The sequence below is a fragment of the Bemisia tabaci genome, chromosome 5, assembly GCF_918797505.1.
Source record: "Bemisia tabaci chromosome 5, PGI_BMITA_v3".
Taxonomy (NCBI): domain Eukaryota; kingdom Metazoa; phylum Arthropoda; class Insecta; order Hemiptera; family Aleyrodidae; genus Bemisia; species Bemisia tabaci.
This window is the reverse complement of record NC_092797.1, coordinates 29038912-29052109: the sequence shown is the minus strand read 5'-3', so window position 1 is coordinate 29052109 and position 13198 is coordinate 29038912. Positions and strand designations below refer to the sequence as shown.

The window sequence follows — 13198 nt, the reverse complement described above, 5'->3', positions numbered from 1 at the left end:
AGTGAGTGAGCGCATGTGAGCGAGAGAATCAGAGCATCTGAATACATGAAAATTACGTTTTCGGCCGTCGGCGGGAAGGTAGGCAAGCAAGACCAATCCACACAGGTCAGTCATTGCGCAGCTTTTTTGAAATCCACTCCCCCGCCCGGCCCTAACTCGCAGCACTCATTGTGACGTACTATTGAGTGCACCCATAAGAAATACATTGCAAGCACTCAATAGTACGTCACTGCGCAGTAGAGTACCAAAACTCGTCCACCGGAATGACTGACCTGTGTGGATTGGTCTTGTAGGCAAGGCAGAGTTTGTGTTTGTGTGTTGTGTCATGAGCGTGAGCATGTTTATTCTCTATTCTAATATTTCACGTAAAGTTATCCATTGTCAAGTGTCAATTTAAAAATTTACTAAACTTTTATTGCCTCTTGAGGCTCGCCTAGAAGTCCATCAAGTGTCAAGTTCGAACCTCATCATCTCATTCAATTTTCAGGTAATTCCCATTTATTATCATGCAGTGCGCTCCGCTAAGTGCTTTTTTTATGGAGAAAGATTATTATTTAAAGTCTCGCTTTAATGCAGAACATATAGTGACATGATCTTGAAAGAATGTTTACCTCGATGATTTCAAGTAAAACTAGTCTTCATGCACATTTTATGAAAAATTCGCTCCCAAATTCCAAATTTTAAGCATCAAATACTTAGTCAGCCTCAACTATTTTTTTGTCATGAGTATCCATGTAATTTCAAAACTTCAAACACTATTTCTTGAAGTAGCAAAAAGTGCACTCATGCGCCTTGTCCTCCAAGCTCCTCAAATGTTCTAGAAACTGACTTACAGCGTGAAATTTGATGATTGAAATTGAAATATGCACCAAGTACCTTCAGTTCCAATGTCTCAAATCACCGCTCAGGTTTTACTTTTTCAAAAAACATCAAGGTGACTTGTCACAGGTTCTGGACTTGGTCAGATGGGACTTTTAGGTAATAGCATACCGGTAGTCAACCCTAATTTATGCCTTAGTGAGAGCTTAGCCCTGTACCCAAGCCAAGCCTACCCTAGAGCTCTACACAGATTTGTCGTCAAAGTCAACTTGTCCAATTCCGTTTCGTTTTCGGTTCCTTAATGCAACTGAACGGTCGTATCGTCCTCCTGAGATCATTGAGCATTTGGTAGGAACGTTAGGCTTTTGTAAGTGAACAAACAATCATCGGGTATTTCTAATGGAGTCTAACTACACAGACCGTTTGATAATTCCGTTTCCAAACAGTCCTAAATAGTTGACTTTGGCAACGCATCTCACATTAAGTAACTGGAGCAAGTAGATTATTGGCTGGCAGGATTTTGGCTTTGCCCTCTTAGCCCTATATCTCTTAAATTCCTCTCCCCCCACATTCAGCTTCATTAGGGCTTTTTATTTATCCGAACCACAGTGGACCACAACGCAACGCATCACTTTTTTATCGCGTTCCACTGGCGCGATCCAACTGTTCCATGTGTTCCAGTGGAACGCTTGGATCACCCTTACGAGGTAGGTTGAGGTTGGTTCAGGCTGGTTGAACCAGCCCGAACCGCTATCATCGCGATCCATGCATTCCACGGATAAGAAAAAAGCCCTAAAGTCTCTGATTCAATTTCCCATGTGAGCTTCTTGTTGCAGCTGTACATCCTCTCTGCCACAACTTTATTGAACTTAAGAGGTATACTTTGGGCATATGAAAAGTGTTTATATCTGCGAAGAGTAAATTTTATGACTATGTCAAAATTAGTTTTAATCTTGTGCTCAAAACCTCTACTTTCAGACATGTCAAAGTCACAGAAAGTCATGAAATCTGGAAAGAGCAGCTTGAATAAAAGCCGTGCATCTCAATCCCAAACACAGTCGGTTGCATCCCAGTCGCAACACTTATCGGAGGAGGAATTCAAGGAATTGGTGGCTGATATAGTCAAATACATTCTTCATCGGCATTTTGAAGGAAAAGTTACCAGGAGAACCAAAATCCGAGATGACATCATCAAAAGCAAAACTAGAAAATTTGATCAGCTTATGGAAAAAGTTAAATCACGTTTTGAGAAGGTGAGTGTGAAGGACAATCTGTAATAGTTGACACTTATTCACACTGCAAGCAGTACATTTATCTGTATGGTAATATTAAAAAAGTAACCACATAAACTCCGTCGAGGATTAAAATACTTTCATTTGCAAAAAAGTGGGGTTTAAATGCAGTAAAAGCTTACTAAGCTGAATTGTGTAGGGACTGAAAAAAAATTCGACTTGTGTGGCAATTCGTCTTAACCAATTCTCCACTTAACTTATAAACATATCTAGAGACCGAAAATAAATTTGACTTAATCGGCATTTTGTCGTATGTGTAGTTTGACCGAGCGAGCTTTTATTGTACATAGAAAATAAACTTTCACCACCCAAAATATAGGCTCTCTGGATGGAGACTCATGCGAGAATTTTGAGCGATCATTTTCAACAAACTAAGGCACTCATAAGGTAACTAGGGGTCTTCGCCCCTTGGCCGCTACGAGTCCCAACCCCCTGAAGGCACGCTGCGCCATCAAGGGGCCGTTTTGCGGCCTTTTTTTGTTGCCGCAGCGTTAATAAAATTCATATTTTCATGATAAAATTTATTTAACAAATCTCAGCAAAACTTTCATAACGGAAGTAGTAAGAGCCTAATAGACTATCAATGCTGTTTAATTTTTCATTATTTTCATTTTTTTTACTTATCCATTTTTTATCTTTGCGTTTTTCTCGTTTAGTTTCTTATCAATGTCGCTTTTATTTTTGCCCTATAAAAATACGACATTAGGTATATTTTCCTTTTAAGAACGAAATGATTTTTGTTTTTGATAAGAAAAAAAGAAATAATTTGAAGTCTAAAGGATGCGTTTTGCAACAGTAAAACAACGTCACATAATTTACAGGTCGTAATAAGTAAATTGCTACGTCAGGGTTCGAACCTATAACAGGACAGCTCGGAGACGCAACTGACGCCTTAGAGGACTCGGCCATCACCCTTACTGATTTTAAATGATGAATCTTCTGCTCATAGATCAGAGCTAATGCGCAGGCTACACAGCCACTGCGCAACCTTCTCGGCTACTGCGCAACCCTCTGCACATAGCAGCAGCAGTTGAGGAGCATTCTGTAAATTCGCTCACTTTTATAACTAGATTGTATAAAAACCTGGGTTCCATTTCCGAAGTCTGATTATAGCGGGCTCATCTAGGGCCTATCACCTGTCAATACCCGCAAAACTCATGGAAATCGGCCTAGTAGAATGCTCAAACAAACTATGACGAAAAATATAAATTTAATTGTTTAAATGGGAGAATTCGAAACTTCACCACGTAATATTAAAAAACCTGGGTCATATTTTGAAAATTTGAATAGAGCAAGCTCATTTAGAGACGATGGCCTGTTGATAGCCGCAAAAATCATGAAAATCGGCCTGGCAAAACGCTGGAACTAAGCGTTACCAGTTATGCAAAAGTAGGAGGTCTCGGAATTTATAGTATAGATGTATGAAAATCTGTACCTCCAACAAAATTGTAACATGACCAAAAAAAGAGTTGAAACTCTCGAAAAATTAGTGTCAATAGAAATGATAGATGTTACACATATTATAGTACTTAAGTGCATCATGAGCGCTCTATTTTAAAGGGCTTATCCAGAACTTCAAAGCAGTTCCAAAAGAAACTAATTTAGCATATTTCTAAAGTCAAACAAACTCAAGAAAAACAATGTGAATATGATTGCCTAGAATGGTTTTATATCCTGCTCTGCTCTTACATTTTGTGAGGTGGCCCTCCCGTCACCAGACAGTTTTAATAGTCAGAAATAGGCTTTTCTCCAAATAAAAAGCATGCTTAGCTATATACTGCAGCATTAGTAACAAATTTTGGCGAAATTCAATTGGTTCCAATGAATAGAAAAACACAAGGTCCCATTGTCATCACATTTTTCCAACAACTGAGCTGTGACCAATCAGTCCTACGTCAGAGCACACTTTATGGCCGAAATCATAAGGAATATGTAAGAAACAATAACTCTAGCCTCTCAGGTGCCTTGAGCAAGGCATGGCCAGAGTGGTCAAGTATAAATATAATATCAACTTTCATTTCACTGGAGTTGAAGCCAAACAAGTTTACTCACTTTTAGAGTGCGACAGAAGATAATCTGTTATCAGTTTACCATTGAAAGTAAGCACAAGATCTAAGATGACAGATCTTCTGCTTAACTCAAAAAGTATGTAAGTTTATTTGGCATTCACTTTAATTGTATTGTAACATTTGTAGTTCCTGTTGTTCTTGTATTGCATCTGAGTACGTAGTACAAAAAAATCACTGAAGGCAGCATTTGCTCTACAAGTTGTTTCAGGTTTTACGCTGTCTAGTATCAGAGAAGTTCTACAGTTTTGTTCCACAATTAGAAAAATTGGAAACATTGATTTCATCCTCAGGTTTTTTTCTCTCTTTTGTGTTACTTAGATGTATGTTTGTTGATTATTTTACATTCTGTTTTCTCTAGTGTTTTGGGATGCAACTCGTTCAGATGGGGAATGGTCCAGGAAAAGAATCTTATACCCTTAAGAACCGATTAGCAGAGCAAGATTACTCTTTGCGAGATCCCAAGTTGGAGCGAGAATTATCACTTTGGAATAGCAATGCAGAACGTGCCAAAGATGGGCTTTTATCCATTGTTCTGGCTTTTTTATTTATGATGAAGACCCCTGTCAAGGAAGGTACCTAATAATCATTTTTCTACTTGTTCTACATTTCCTTCGAAGAAAAGACAACTCATAAGATGTTTGTGATTGCAAAAAAAGCTTTCTTGCAATGAAACGGAATTTTTTTCTCTACCTTGTTGTGCAGTTGAATGGAGGAGAGGTCGCAGTTGCGATTTTCAACACAGTTCATTATGCCCCTTGAGCCTCTGATTAATCTCGACTTGTCTTTATTTGAGTTTAAATCCCCTTTAGGTATGTAGCAAGAGATTAATAATAGTATTTTATAGGTAAAAAAAGTATCATAATCCAACCTAACCAGTTAATTTTAACTGGGAAGTCATACTTTCTATCTTCACCATGATGAACTCAATTAAACTGAGTACAAAGCGTTGATGTTGATATTTTGACCACTTTTTCCTTTCTCATCAGTTTAAGTCTGAGTGGAGAGCATTTATTAAGATTTTGCTAAGTTTTACATCTAATGTGAAATATCCCACTAACTTTGAACTCCAGAACACATCGTTGCATAATCTAATGCCACACCCATTAGTATTTGAAGCCCTTGAGCAGCCTATCATTACAAAGAACTCTTATACTAAAATATATCATGCACTGCATTCGGCCCTTAATGGCTTTGGCTAGTCTTCAAAAACCGTTTGTATTAATATTCCGTTGATCCTTAACAAATGAGCCACTGTAGGTGTTAAGAAGACTCAATACTTCAATCTGTTCCTGTTAAATTAGAAATTATTTATATCTGCAGATAAAATATACACCTCAAAAAATAACGCTCATTAGCTTTTCCACAAAAAGAAAATAATGTATCAATATGTTATTTTTTGTGCTGATAAGTAAAAAGAACTATCTGGTGTATTTATATGCAAAAGCGATTCATCAGAAAAAAATCCTCAAAATTATTGTATCAGTGAAATATTTTGGAACCCATGACTAGCTACAGAGGAGAACATGTTCCTGAGATTGCTCTATAGCGAGAAGATGTCAATCGATTTTGTTTTTCAGTTTTAAATTGCTAGATCAATTTTGTTTTTCAGTCTAAAATTGCTAGAAGCACTCTATCCTCAAAGTAAACTGTGCACGGCTTTGCTGAAGAAAAGTTCTATGAATAGTGAATGTACCTCTTCGATCTCTTCGGGATCTTCAAGTAGGGTAAAAATAATGTCTTCAGCTAAAAATTGGAATGTGTATCTTTCGCTCCACAAAAAATAAATGGACTTTTAAGTATTTTTTTCATGGAATTAGTGAGATTTCCATTTTTTTCTGCAACAAATATTTCAAACTAAAATCCAAATTATCAATAATTTTTTGACTTTTTTTTAGATAAAAATCTAAAAATTGATACATTTTTCGAGGAGCTTGAGTAAAACATTTCAGTTTTTGGCTAGAAACGTGGTATTTTTACCCTACTCTTAGATTGAAGAGGCTCTGGCACTTTTCATATACCATTCCTTTGAGTGCGTTACCACAATCTTTGGTGACTGCCATAAGACTAACTATTTATTGAAAGAATATTGTAAGTAGTAATCCATCTAAAATGATAAGAGCCTTTTTTTAGAAGTGTAACAAGTAGCTGAAATGTGCTTTTATTAAATCTTGTTCTCAAATTTTGATTCATTCTGTTCCAGAGCGACTTTATTGCTTCTTGAGGAATATTAAAGTGTTGGAAAATGAGATCTTGTTCACCAATGAAGATATCAAAACACTGCTTACAAGGGTAAAAGTGCCAATTTTGAATACTAAACAGAGTATAGGGCTTAAGTAAGCTGATGCCTCTCCGTTTAATTCTACCTATTAGATGGGGCATGCCATCGAATAAAATTTTCATTAATCTTGAGTAATTTTTAACAGAATCATGAAAAATTGGAATTTTACTGAAGAAAGATTGAAATCAATTTTAAACATTCTTGTTCACTTCCATAACGGCTCAGTTATTGTACCTTTCTTGCGTTATTATTATGATTCGCCACTTTTTATGATCAAGAGTTGTTAAGTTGGCTGAAAAAAGACATAAGTCCAAAGTTTGCCAGAGTAAATTTTAATGCCAAATTTGGCTGGTTAAGCTATTGCAGACATGGTAAATGATGTTTAAACGAGCTGAAAGTAAAAAAAAAAGCTGTGGCTTTTAGCTTTTTTGGATATCATTTACCATGTTTGCTATAGTCTGTTTCACGAAACCTGAGACTATTTATTCGGCATTAAAATCCGTAAATGGCAACGCATCAGTCGCGAGCGCGGGTGACCAGACCGCTGGCCGGAAACCTTCTTTTGTTCAGCGACCATAAGCCGGCAACCCGTCCATTGTGAAGGTAGGAACAATGGGCACCCTTCATCCCTCCTTAATGAGCCCTAGTACCTGGATCGAAATATTTTTCTCGCTGAAAAATTAATCTTTTGGCGTGAAAATTTAGTTCCAGCGTGAAATTATGATAAAAGTGCACTAAAATTTCGTCCAATTATCTTAATTCTGAGCTGACATACGATATTTCGCAGCGAATCACGGTCACACGCAAATACCGTGTATCAGCTCAGAATTAAGATAATTGGACGAAACTGTAGTGCGTTTATATCATAATTTCACGCTGGAACTAAATTTTTACGCCAAAAGATTAATTTTTCAGCAAGAAAAATATCTCGGTCCGGGTACTAGGGCTTAGGAGGGATGAAGGGTGCCCATTGTTCCTACCCTCACAATGGACGGGTTGCCGACCTATGGTCGCTGAACAAAGTAGGCGTCTGGCGAGTGGTCCGGTCACCCGCGCTCAAGACTGATGCGTTGCCATTTACGGATTTTAATGCCGAATAATAAGTCTCAGGTTAAGTGAAACGGACTATAGAGTCCAAGCCAAATAAGGTTACGCATTTCTTTACTGTGACTGAAGATTATCTGATGTCGCTTTTCCATGTATAGTTAATGGAAGAACTAAGATGGCAGATCTTCTGTTGCAATCCAAAAGTGTATCAACTGATTTGGGACGGACTCCATCATCTTGTATCCCTATCCAGTGTCGGTTGTAAACTGAGGTAGACTTTAATTTTGTGATACCTTGCGGACGTTTTCTCTCAATGGTTGTAATTCAATGATTAACAATAACAACTATGTAGGATGTTTGAAGGTCAGCCACCAGACTGTAAGAGTATACTTTATGAGTCCAAGTACGAGTTTTTCTTCTCAGAAAAATTTACCTCTCTTACCTAAAAATTGAAACCTATCAGAGTCTGAGAAAGAATTTGTAGTGAATTGATCATGTTAATGGTATGTCTGAAATATAATTTTTATTTCGGCACTCCCAAAATTTTACCAAAAAATACCCGAACTCAATTCATCCCTTTTTTCTGGGCCTCTACTCCAATCTAGTGACCCAGAATTGTATCATAGGGGGTGCGGGCCTCCAACTTCAGAGGTCAGTATTTTAGGCAATTATGGATCTATTTGGACTTTTTGGTATTGAGAGAAGCAAACAATTTCTCTACGTTCCGATTTTGATCAAATAATTTCAAAATTCTGACAGAAACCCTTATTTTCAAAGTTAGAATTCCTCTAAGGGGAAAGGGGAGGGCTCCAGAATGATGAGATTCCGATTCTGTGGGGCCAATTCTCTGTTCGTTCATGCGGTCCTTGACTTTGAACACCCTAAAACAAGCAAGGAAAAAGCCAGGTATGGTAGGTCTGGGCCATCCTGTACAGAGGATTGGCATGCAGGCATAGAGTTTTATGGATCTAGAGGAAAAATATATTTTGTATATTTATGAGAGAATATTGTTTCAGGACTTCGTTGAACAGCAGTATCTTAGTTACAAAGATGAGCCCTCCAAGGATCCAGATGAAAAAATCAAAGTTTTCAGTTGGGGTGATCGAGCACGGCTCACTATAAAAAAAAGTGATGTATTCAAATTTATGAGTGAGGTAAGATTTTTTTCATCTCTCTAGAAACACTCATAGGAACTTTGCACAGCTCTATTAATTTTGTAAGTGGCCCTATTTAAGTTTTCATCATTCATGAGTGGCTTCAAACAGGGTGTCTGTGGGCTCTACAGGGAAAAATCCCCTGACCTTTCCAGGTTATGCCTGACCAAGATAATCAAAATTCCCTGACTTTTCACATCGCGCTTAGAACTAAAAATGAAAATTGTTCTTGAATTTATTTTGCTGCATATGATGGACACGTGTGGCTTGTTTCTCTCTACATGTTAATAGGGCTGTGCGAATAGTGAATTTTCCGAACGAAGCGAATAGCGAATAATTTCGGCAATTATTCGCGGATAGCGAAGCGAATAACGAATAATTTAAGTCAATTATTCACAGCTACGAATAGTAAAACGAATAATTTGAAATGACTTTTTTAAGTCTGAAAATTCGCGAATATTACAAAAGTCGACAAAAAAAATGTGATTAATTTTTTCAACAGTAGCCCAGGCTGTTAAGAATGTGTTTGAAGATCCCTGGATGCTGGCTTGACTGTCCCTGCAGGTACGTATGCATTCCCAGGATTTGAAGTTAACTGCACGGGGCAGTCAAGCTAGTGTCGAAGGATCACCAGACACAATATTTTATTTTTTTCAGTGTAAATGAAAATGTATTTATGAACTTTTTTTTCTATTTCAGACATTTCTGTGTCTTTCAATCCTTAATTTGGGCTCTTTGCTTATCCCCTAATCGCAATCGCGCTCGCTGTTCGTAAACTCGGCAAAGTCGGTAAAGATCAAAGGAGATCTGCTGTTCGCTATGTCTCGGGTGGAAGCTGGAGCCTTGCGCAGGTCCTCGCAGATTCACGATTGCCACTCGGAAATTTGTTATTTTTGATGGCGCGAATATTTGAAAATTCGTTCTTCGTGACAGCGCGAATATTTGAAAATGTCAGTTCAAAAATTCACTATTCGCGATGGCGCGATTATTCGCAATTTGCGAATAGTGCGCGAGGCAGACGAAGCGAATATTCGCCAAATATTCGCGGCGCGAATAGTCGGAATTGCGAATATTCGCACAGCCCTATATGTTAATCATCTAATAAAATTAAATTGCTATTCCTGAAAATGAACATTATTCCTCTCTAGAGCATTGAGCACTGGACCAAATTTAGTTTCAATCTAATTGTAGGGACCTAGTGCTGATGTTTTTCAATATAATGAGTTTTCAAAGTGTCTTTTTAGTGTTTTTTCTTCTTTTTATATCTTGTGAGTTTCCAAATTTTTCACATTTCCTGTCTCTTTCATAAAATTCTCTGACTTTCCTTTTCTCCGATTTCTCCGACTTGATTAAATTCCCTGACAAAATCTGGTTTTCATACAGGTAGACTAGACACCCTGTTTTTTATTGCATTGCACTTATCCATCAATACTGATCAAAAAGTTGAATTTGCGCTGAAGTCTGACGAGGTACTATTTTCGTTCAGATGAAGGTTTAACCCCTCCATGACCAGGGCCGGATTCACTTATTTGCTGTCTGTATTTTGCCAACCCCTTCACGTCCGTCTTAAAACATCAGTAAGAATCATCAAATGAACCTGCTGAAGGGAGGGGAGGATGCATAGAAGATGCTTTATTTATTCGTCATTGGCGCACTTTTTTTGAAATCCCTGTCCACACTAGCATAAGTTCTTGAAATTTTGTACGAAAGTTAAAGCTGCCATCTCTTACAGTAAGAAAGGATGACTAGTTGGCTATAGTTTTATGCTCTTATGAAGTGAGAGATTTTGCCACCTTTTCTTGTTAGTACTTTTTTTTAATCTAAAATCTTGTTTTGATACCTACAATTAAAAAAATCGTAAAATTTGCCGCCATTGGCTCAAAATCTAGCACCGCACTCTTGTAAACCAGATTAGAAATGAGGGAAAAAGGAATTATTTTCATCATACTTTTAAATTGTGTTATTACTTCCCCCAAATTTCAGATTCATTTTAAAATTCCACTTTTATTCAAGAACATGACCAACCAACATGAATATGTAATAAGAATTTTAAAAATTCTGCAAAAAACGGTCATGACAAAAGGGAAAATTCTTCGAAACGGCAACAAAACGGTTAAGTTTCGATACTTGCCCTGTTAAATGAAGCTGGCGCTGCATGAAACACTCTAAGTGGCCAGTGTCCCCTAGTGTTTCACAGTAGTCTAGTCTGTGACTCTGCAAGCTCTCTCATCTCACCGTCCACCTTAGGTGCTTTTCTTTTGCTCTCCTTTTTACTTATCTCTCACCTTCAATTGTTTATTATCTACCTTTCTCGTATTTACAATTTCTCTCATTTGAGTAGAGAGTAGGGAGAGGTTTGTATGAATAGAGACAGCTCCTGGGTTTCCATGTGAAATGCACCCGGCTTGTTATAAGTGCAAATCACCCTACTTGACACATTTTTGCTACACTGGCATCAGTTGATAGGCAAATAATGGAAACTTTAAGTACAAATTACTGGAGAACGGTGGCTTGTATAAAGTTGATGCAAATATAACTTTTGATCAAGATTAATTGTATCAGTGGAAATCGGACGTTCTGACATCGCTTATAACGACATACGACATACCAGTCATGACAACAAAATTTCCGATTGGTTCCGTGGTTGAAATTCCATGATTCAATATTCAATATTCAATTTCAATATTTTCATTCTTTTGCATCAGTTGTAACGATAATTGGCCACAAATATCAAGTAAGACCTTCATGATACCTAATTTCCAATGTACATAACTGCAATTCAGTAAAGAAGGAAAATTGGTGTGAGCTTATAATCACAAAAGGAGTGTGCCCGTCTTTTGCTAGTACTGTGCATTAAGGAAAATTTTTTTGAGAAACTTGAACCTAATTATTTGCAGAACTGTACGTTGGTTATTTCAGACTGATCTTCTCAAGCAAAAAGTTGAACTTCACTTATTTTATCGTGAAATATAAACAGTAACCTATGAGATTGCTTTGGAAACTTATTCATTGAATTTACTTAATCTATTCCATGCGAAATTTTGAGTAAGCAACATTTCCCAAGATGCTTCATCAGGATCCCGGAATGCGGACCTTGAGTCCGCGCATCCGGCCCTGGTGGTTGGCGGGGGCTGAAAGCGGGCCGGACCGGAGGAGCAAGTCAAAGTTGACTAGTGCTTCGGATGGGGTTGGCCGGCCGCGTCGCTCGCTACTCGTAGGGAGGGGCGCTGCGAAGTCTGAGTCCCATGGGTGCAGTGGGTAGGACTCGGAGCGCCGGCGTAACACAGGACTCCTTGGAGTCCTGGCCGGGTGCCACCTGGAATCCCCCACACATCCACGGGAGGTAACCTTTCCGCTTCAGAGGCTCCAGTGCCGACGGACCCCTCGGGGTACGGATTCCCATCCTCAGAGCTGCTGGGAGGTTTAAATCCCTCCTGGCGGGGGTTAGGTACTCCGGAGGCAACGGGGTGCTCCTATGAGGGTGGGGTCCGGCTGGACACTGCTGCGGGGGGCCCTCTCGCCTGACGAGGTAATGGCCGTAGGCTGACCGTTGGGTGGGAATTAAACTCGGACAAAAGGGGATGCGTAGTGCGGATGCATCTCAAGGGGAGTGTCGTTAGTGTTTGGCGGGCCTACCGTCATAGGCCAAACCCACATAACCATTCACACTCCCGGACCGAGGTCCCCGGACAGCGATGCCTGGGGACGTTCCACTCGGACCGGGCCGCGATTGGTATCTGATACCTGGGAGTGGGCCTGGAAAACCCCCCCGGGGCTCGCCGAATCTGGGGGCACTTCGGTTCCCCCTCAATCCAGTGCGGGAGAAAGCAGATTTTCACTTCCGTTTAAACAAAAAAAAAAAAAAAAAAAAAAAAAGATGCTTCAATTTTTTATTCTCTAGGGGTATCCATTCTGAACCGCATACGCTCGTGTCAAAATAATTTTAGATCATAGATTAAGACAATTTTGTTTTTTAGATTTACCATTGTTCGGAAAACCACTGGAATAGTCTTTATGAAGATGTAGAAGATCATAGTGACAGTGGTGACGAAAGTGGACCTGAAGATGGCGAGACTAGCTTCAACAACTGAAAGTGGACCTGGAATATTTTGTTACCATTTGTCTTTGCGGCCAATAATTTGTTTAATACTTTTATTTTTATATTGTTTATACGTTGTGGACATTCCCACTGTTTTGTGTAGTTTTAAGAATCTAATGCAAAAAAGTGCCTATTTTGTTCCTCTACCAATTGAATTACAGTTAAAAATAGTTAATAATACTCTGTTCATTTTCTAGTATCTAGACTTATTCTACCTTCGTAAACTTTAACGTTTTTGTGAACTTAATATCTCTACCAACTCTCTGTCAAAGAGGTGAGATGTGAAATACATTATGTACCTAACCAAGACCATTTTTTGCTGAGAAAAAAGTGTTGTAGGATCTTCATTAAAATAAATTTTAAAATTTTACCCTCTAATGTTTTGAAATTTTGCGTGAAAATGTAAGCCTGTCTTTAAGAGTCTAAGTCTTGTAATTAGA

General features: G+C 38.5%; 1 protein-coding gene across 2 annotated transcripts; it reads left to right on the top strand.

Annotated features, from left to right (window-relative positions):
- Positions 1–278: 278 nt before the first annotated feature.
- LOC109037855 (non-structural maintenance of chromosomes element 3 homolog) lies at positions 279–13128 on the top strand. 2 transcript variants are annotated; one of them, XM_072300514.1, is made up of 6 exons: positions 279–487; positions 1798–2072; positions 4539–4752; positions 6381–6469; positions 8522–8659; positions 9359–9896. In XM_072300514.1, the coding sequence occupies exons 2-6, from the start codon at positions 1800–1802 to the stop codon at positions 9407–9409; spliced, it is 765 nt and encodes a 254-aa protein (XP_072156615.1). In that variant the 5' UTR covers positions 279–487; positions 1798–1799; the 3' UTR covers positions 9410–9896. The 2 variants fall into 2 exon arrangements, with proteins under 2 accessions (XP_072156615.1, XP_072156614.1); XM_072300513.1 differs by lacking the exon at positions 9359–9896 and adding an exon at positions 12637–13128 and having other exon boundaries at positions 281–487.
- Positions 13129–13198: the final 70 nt, after the last annotated feature.

Bases quoted from the DNA above. Each gene is read 5' to 3' on its own strand.
- LOC109037855 (XM_072300513.1), top strand. From the start codon at position 1,800: ATGTCAAAGTCACAGAAAGTCATGAAATCTGGAAAGAGCAGCTTGAAT. The intron at 4,753-6,380 runs GTACCTAATAAT...ATTCTGTTCCAG, and splicing joins GAAGACCCCTGTCAAGGAAG to AGCGACTTTATTGCTTCTTG. The intron at 8,660-12,636 runs GTAAGATTTTTT...TTTGTTTTTTAG, and splicing joins TATTCAAATTTATGAGTGAG to ATTTACCATTGTTCGGAAAA.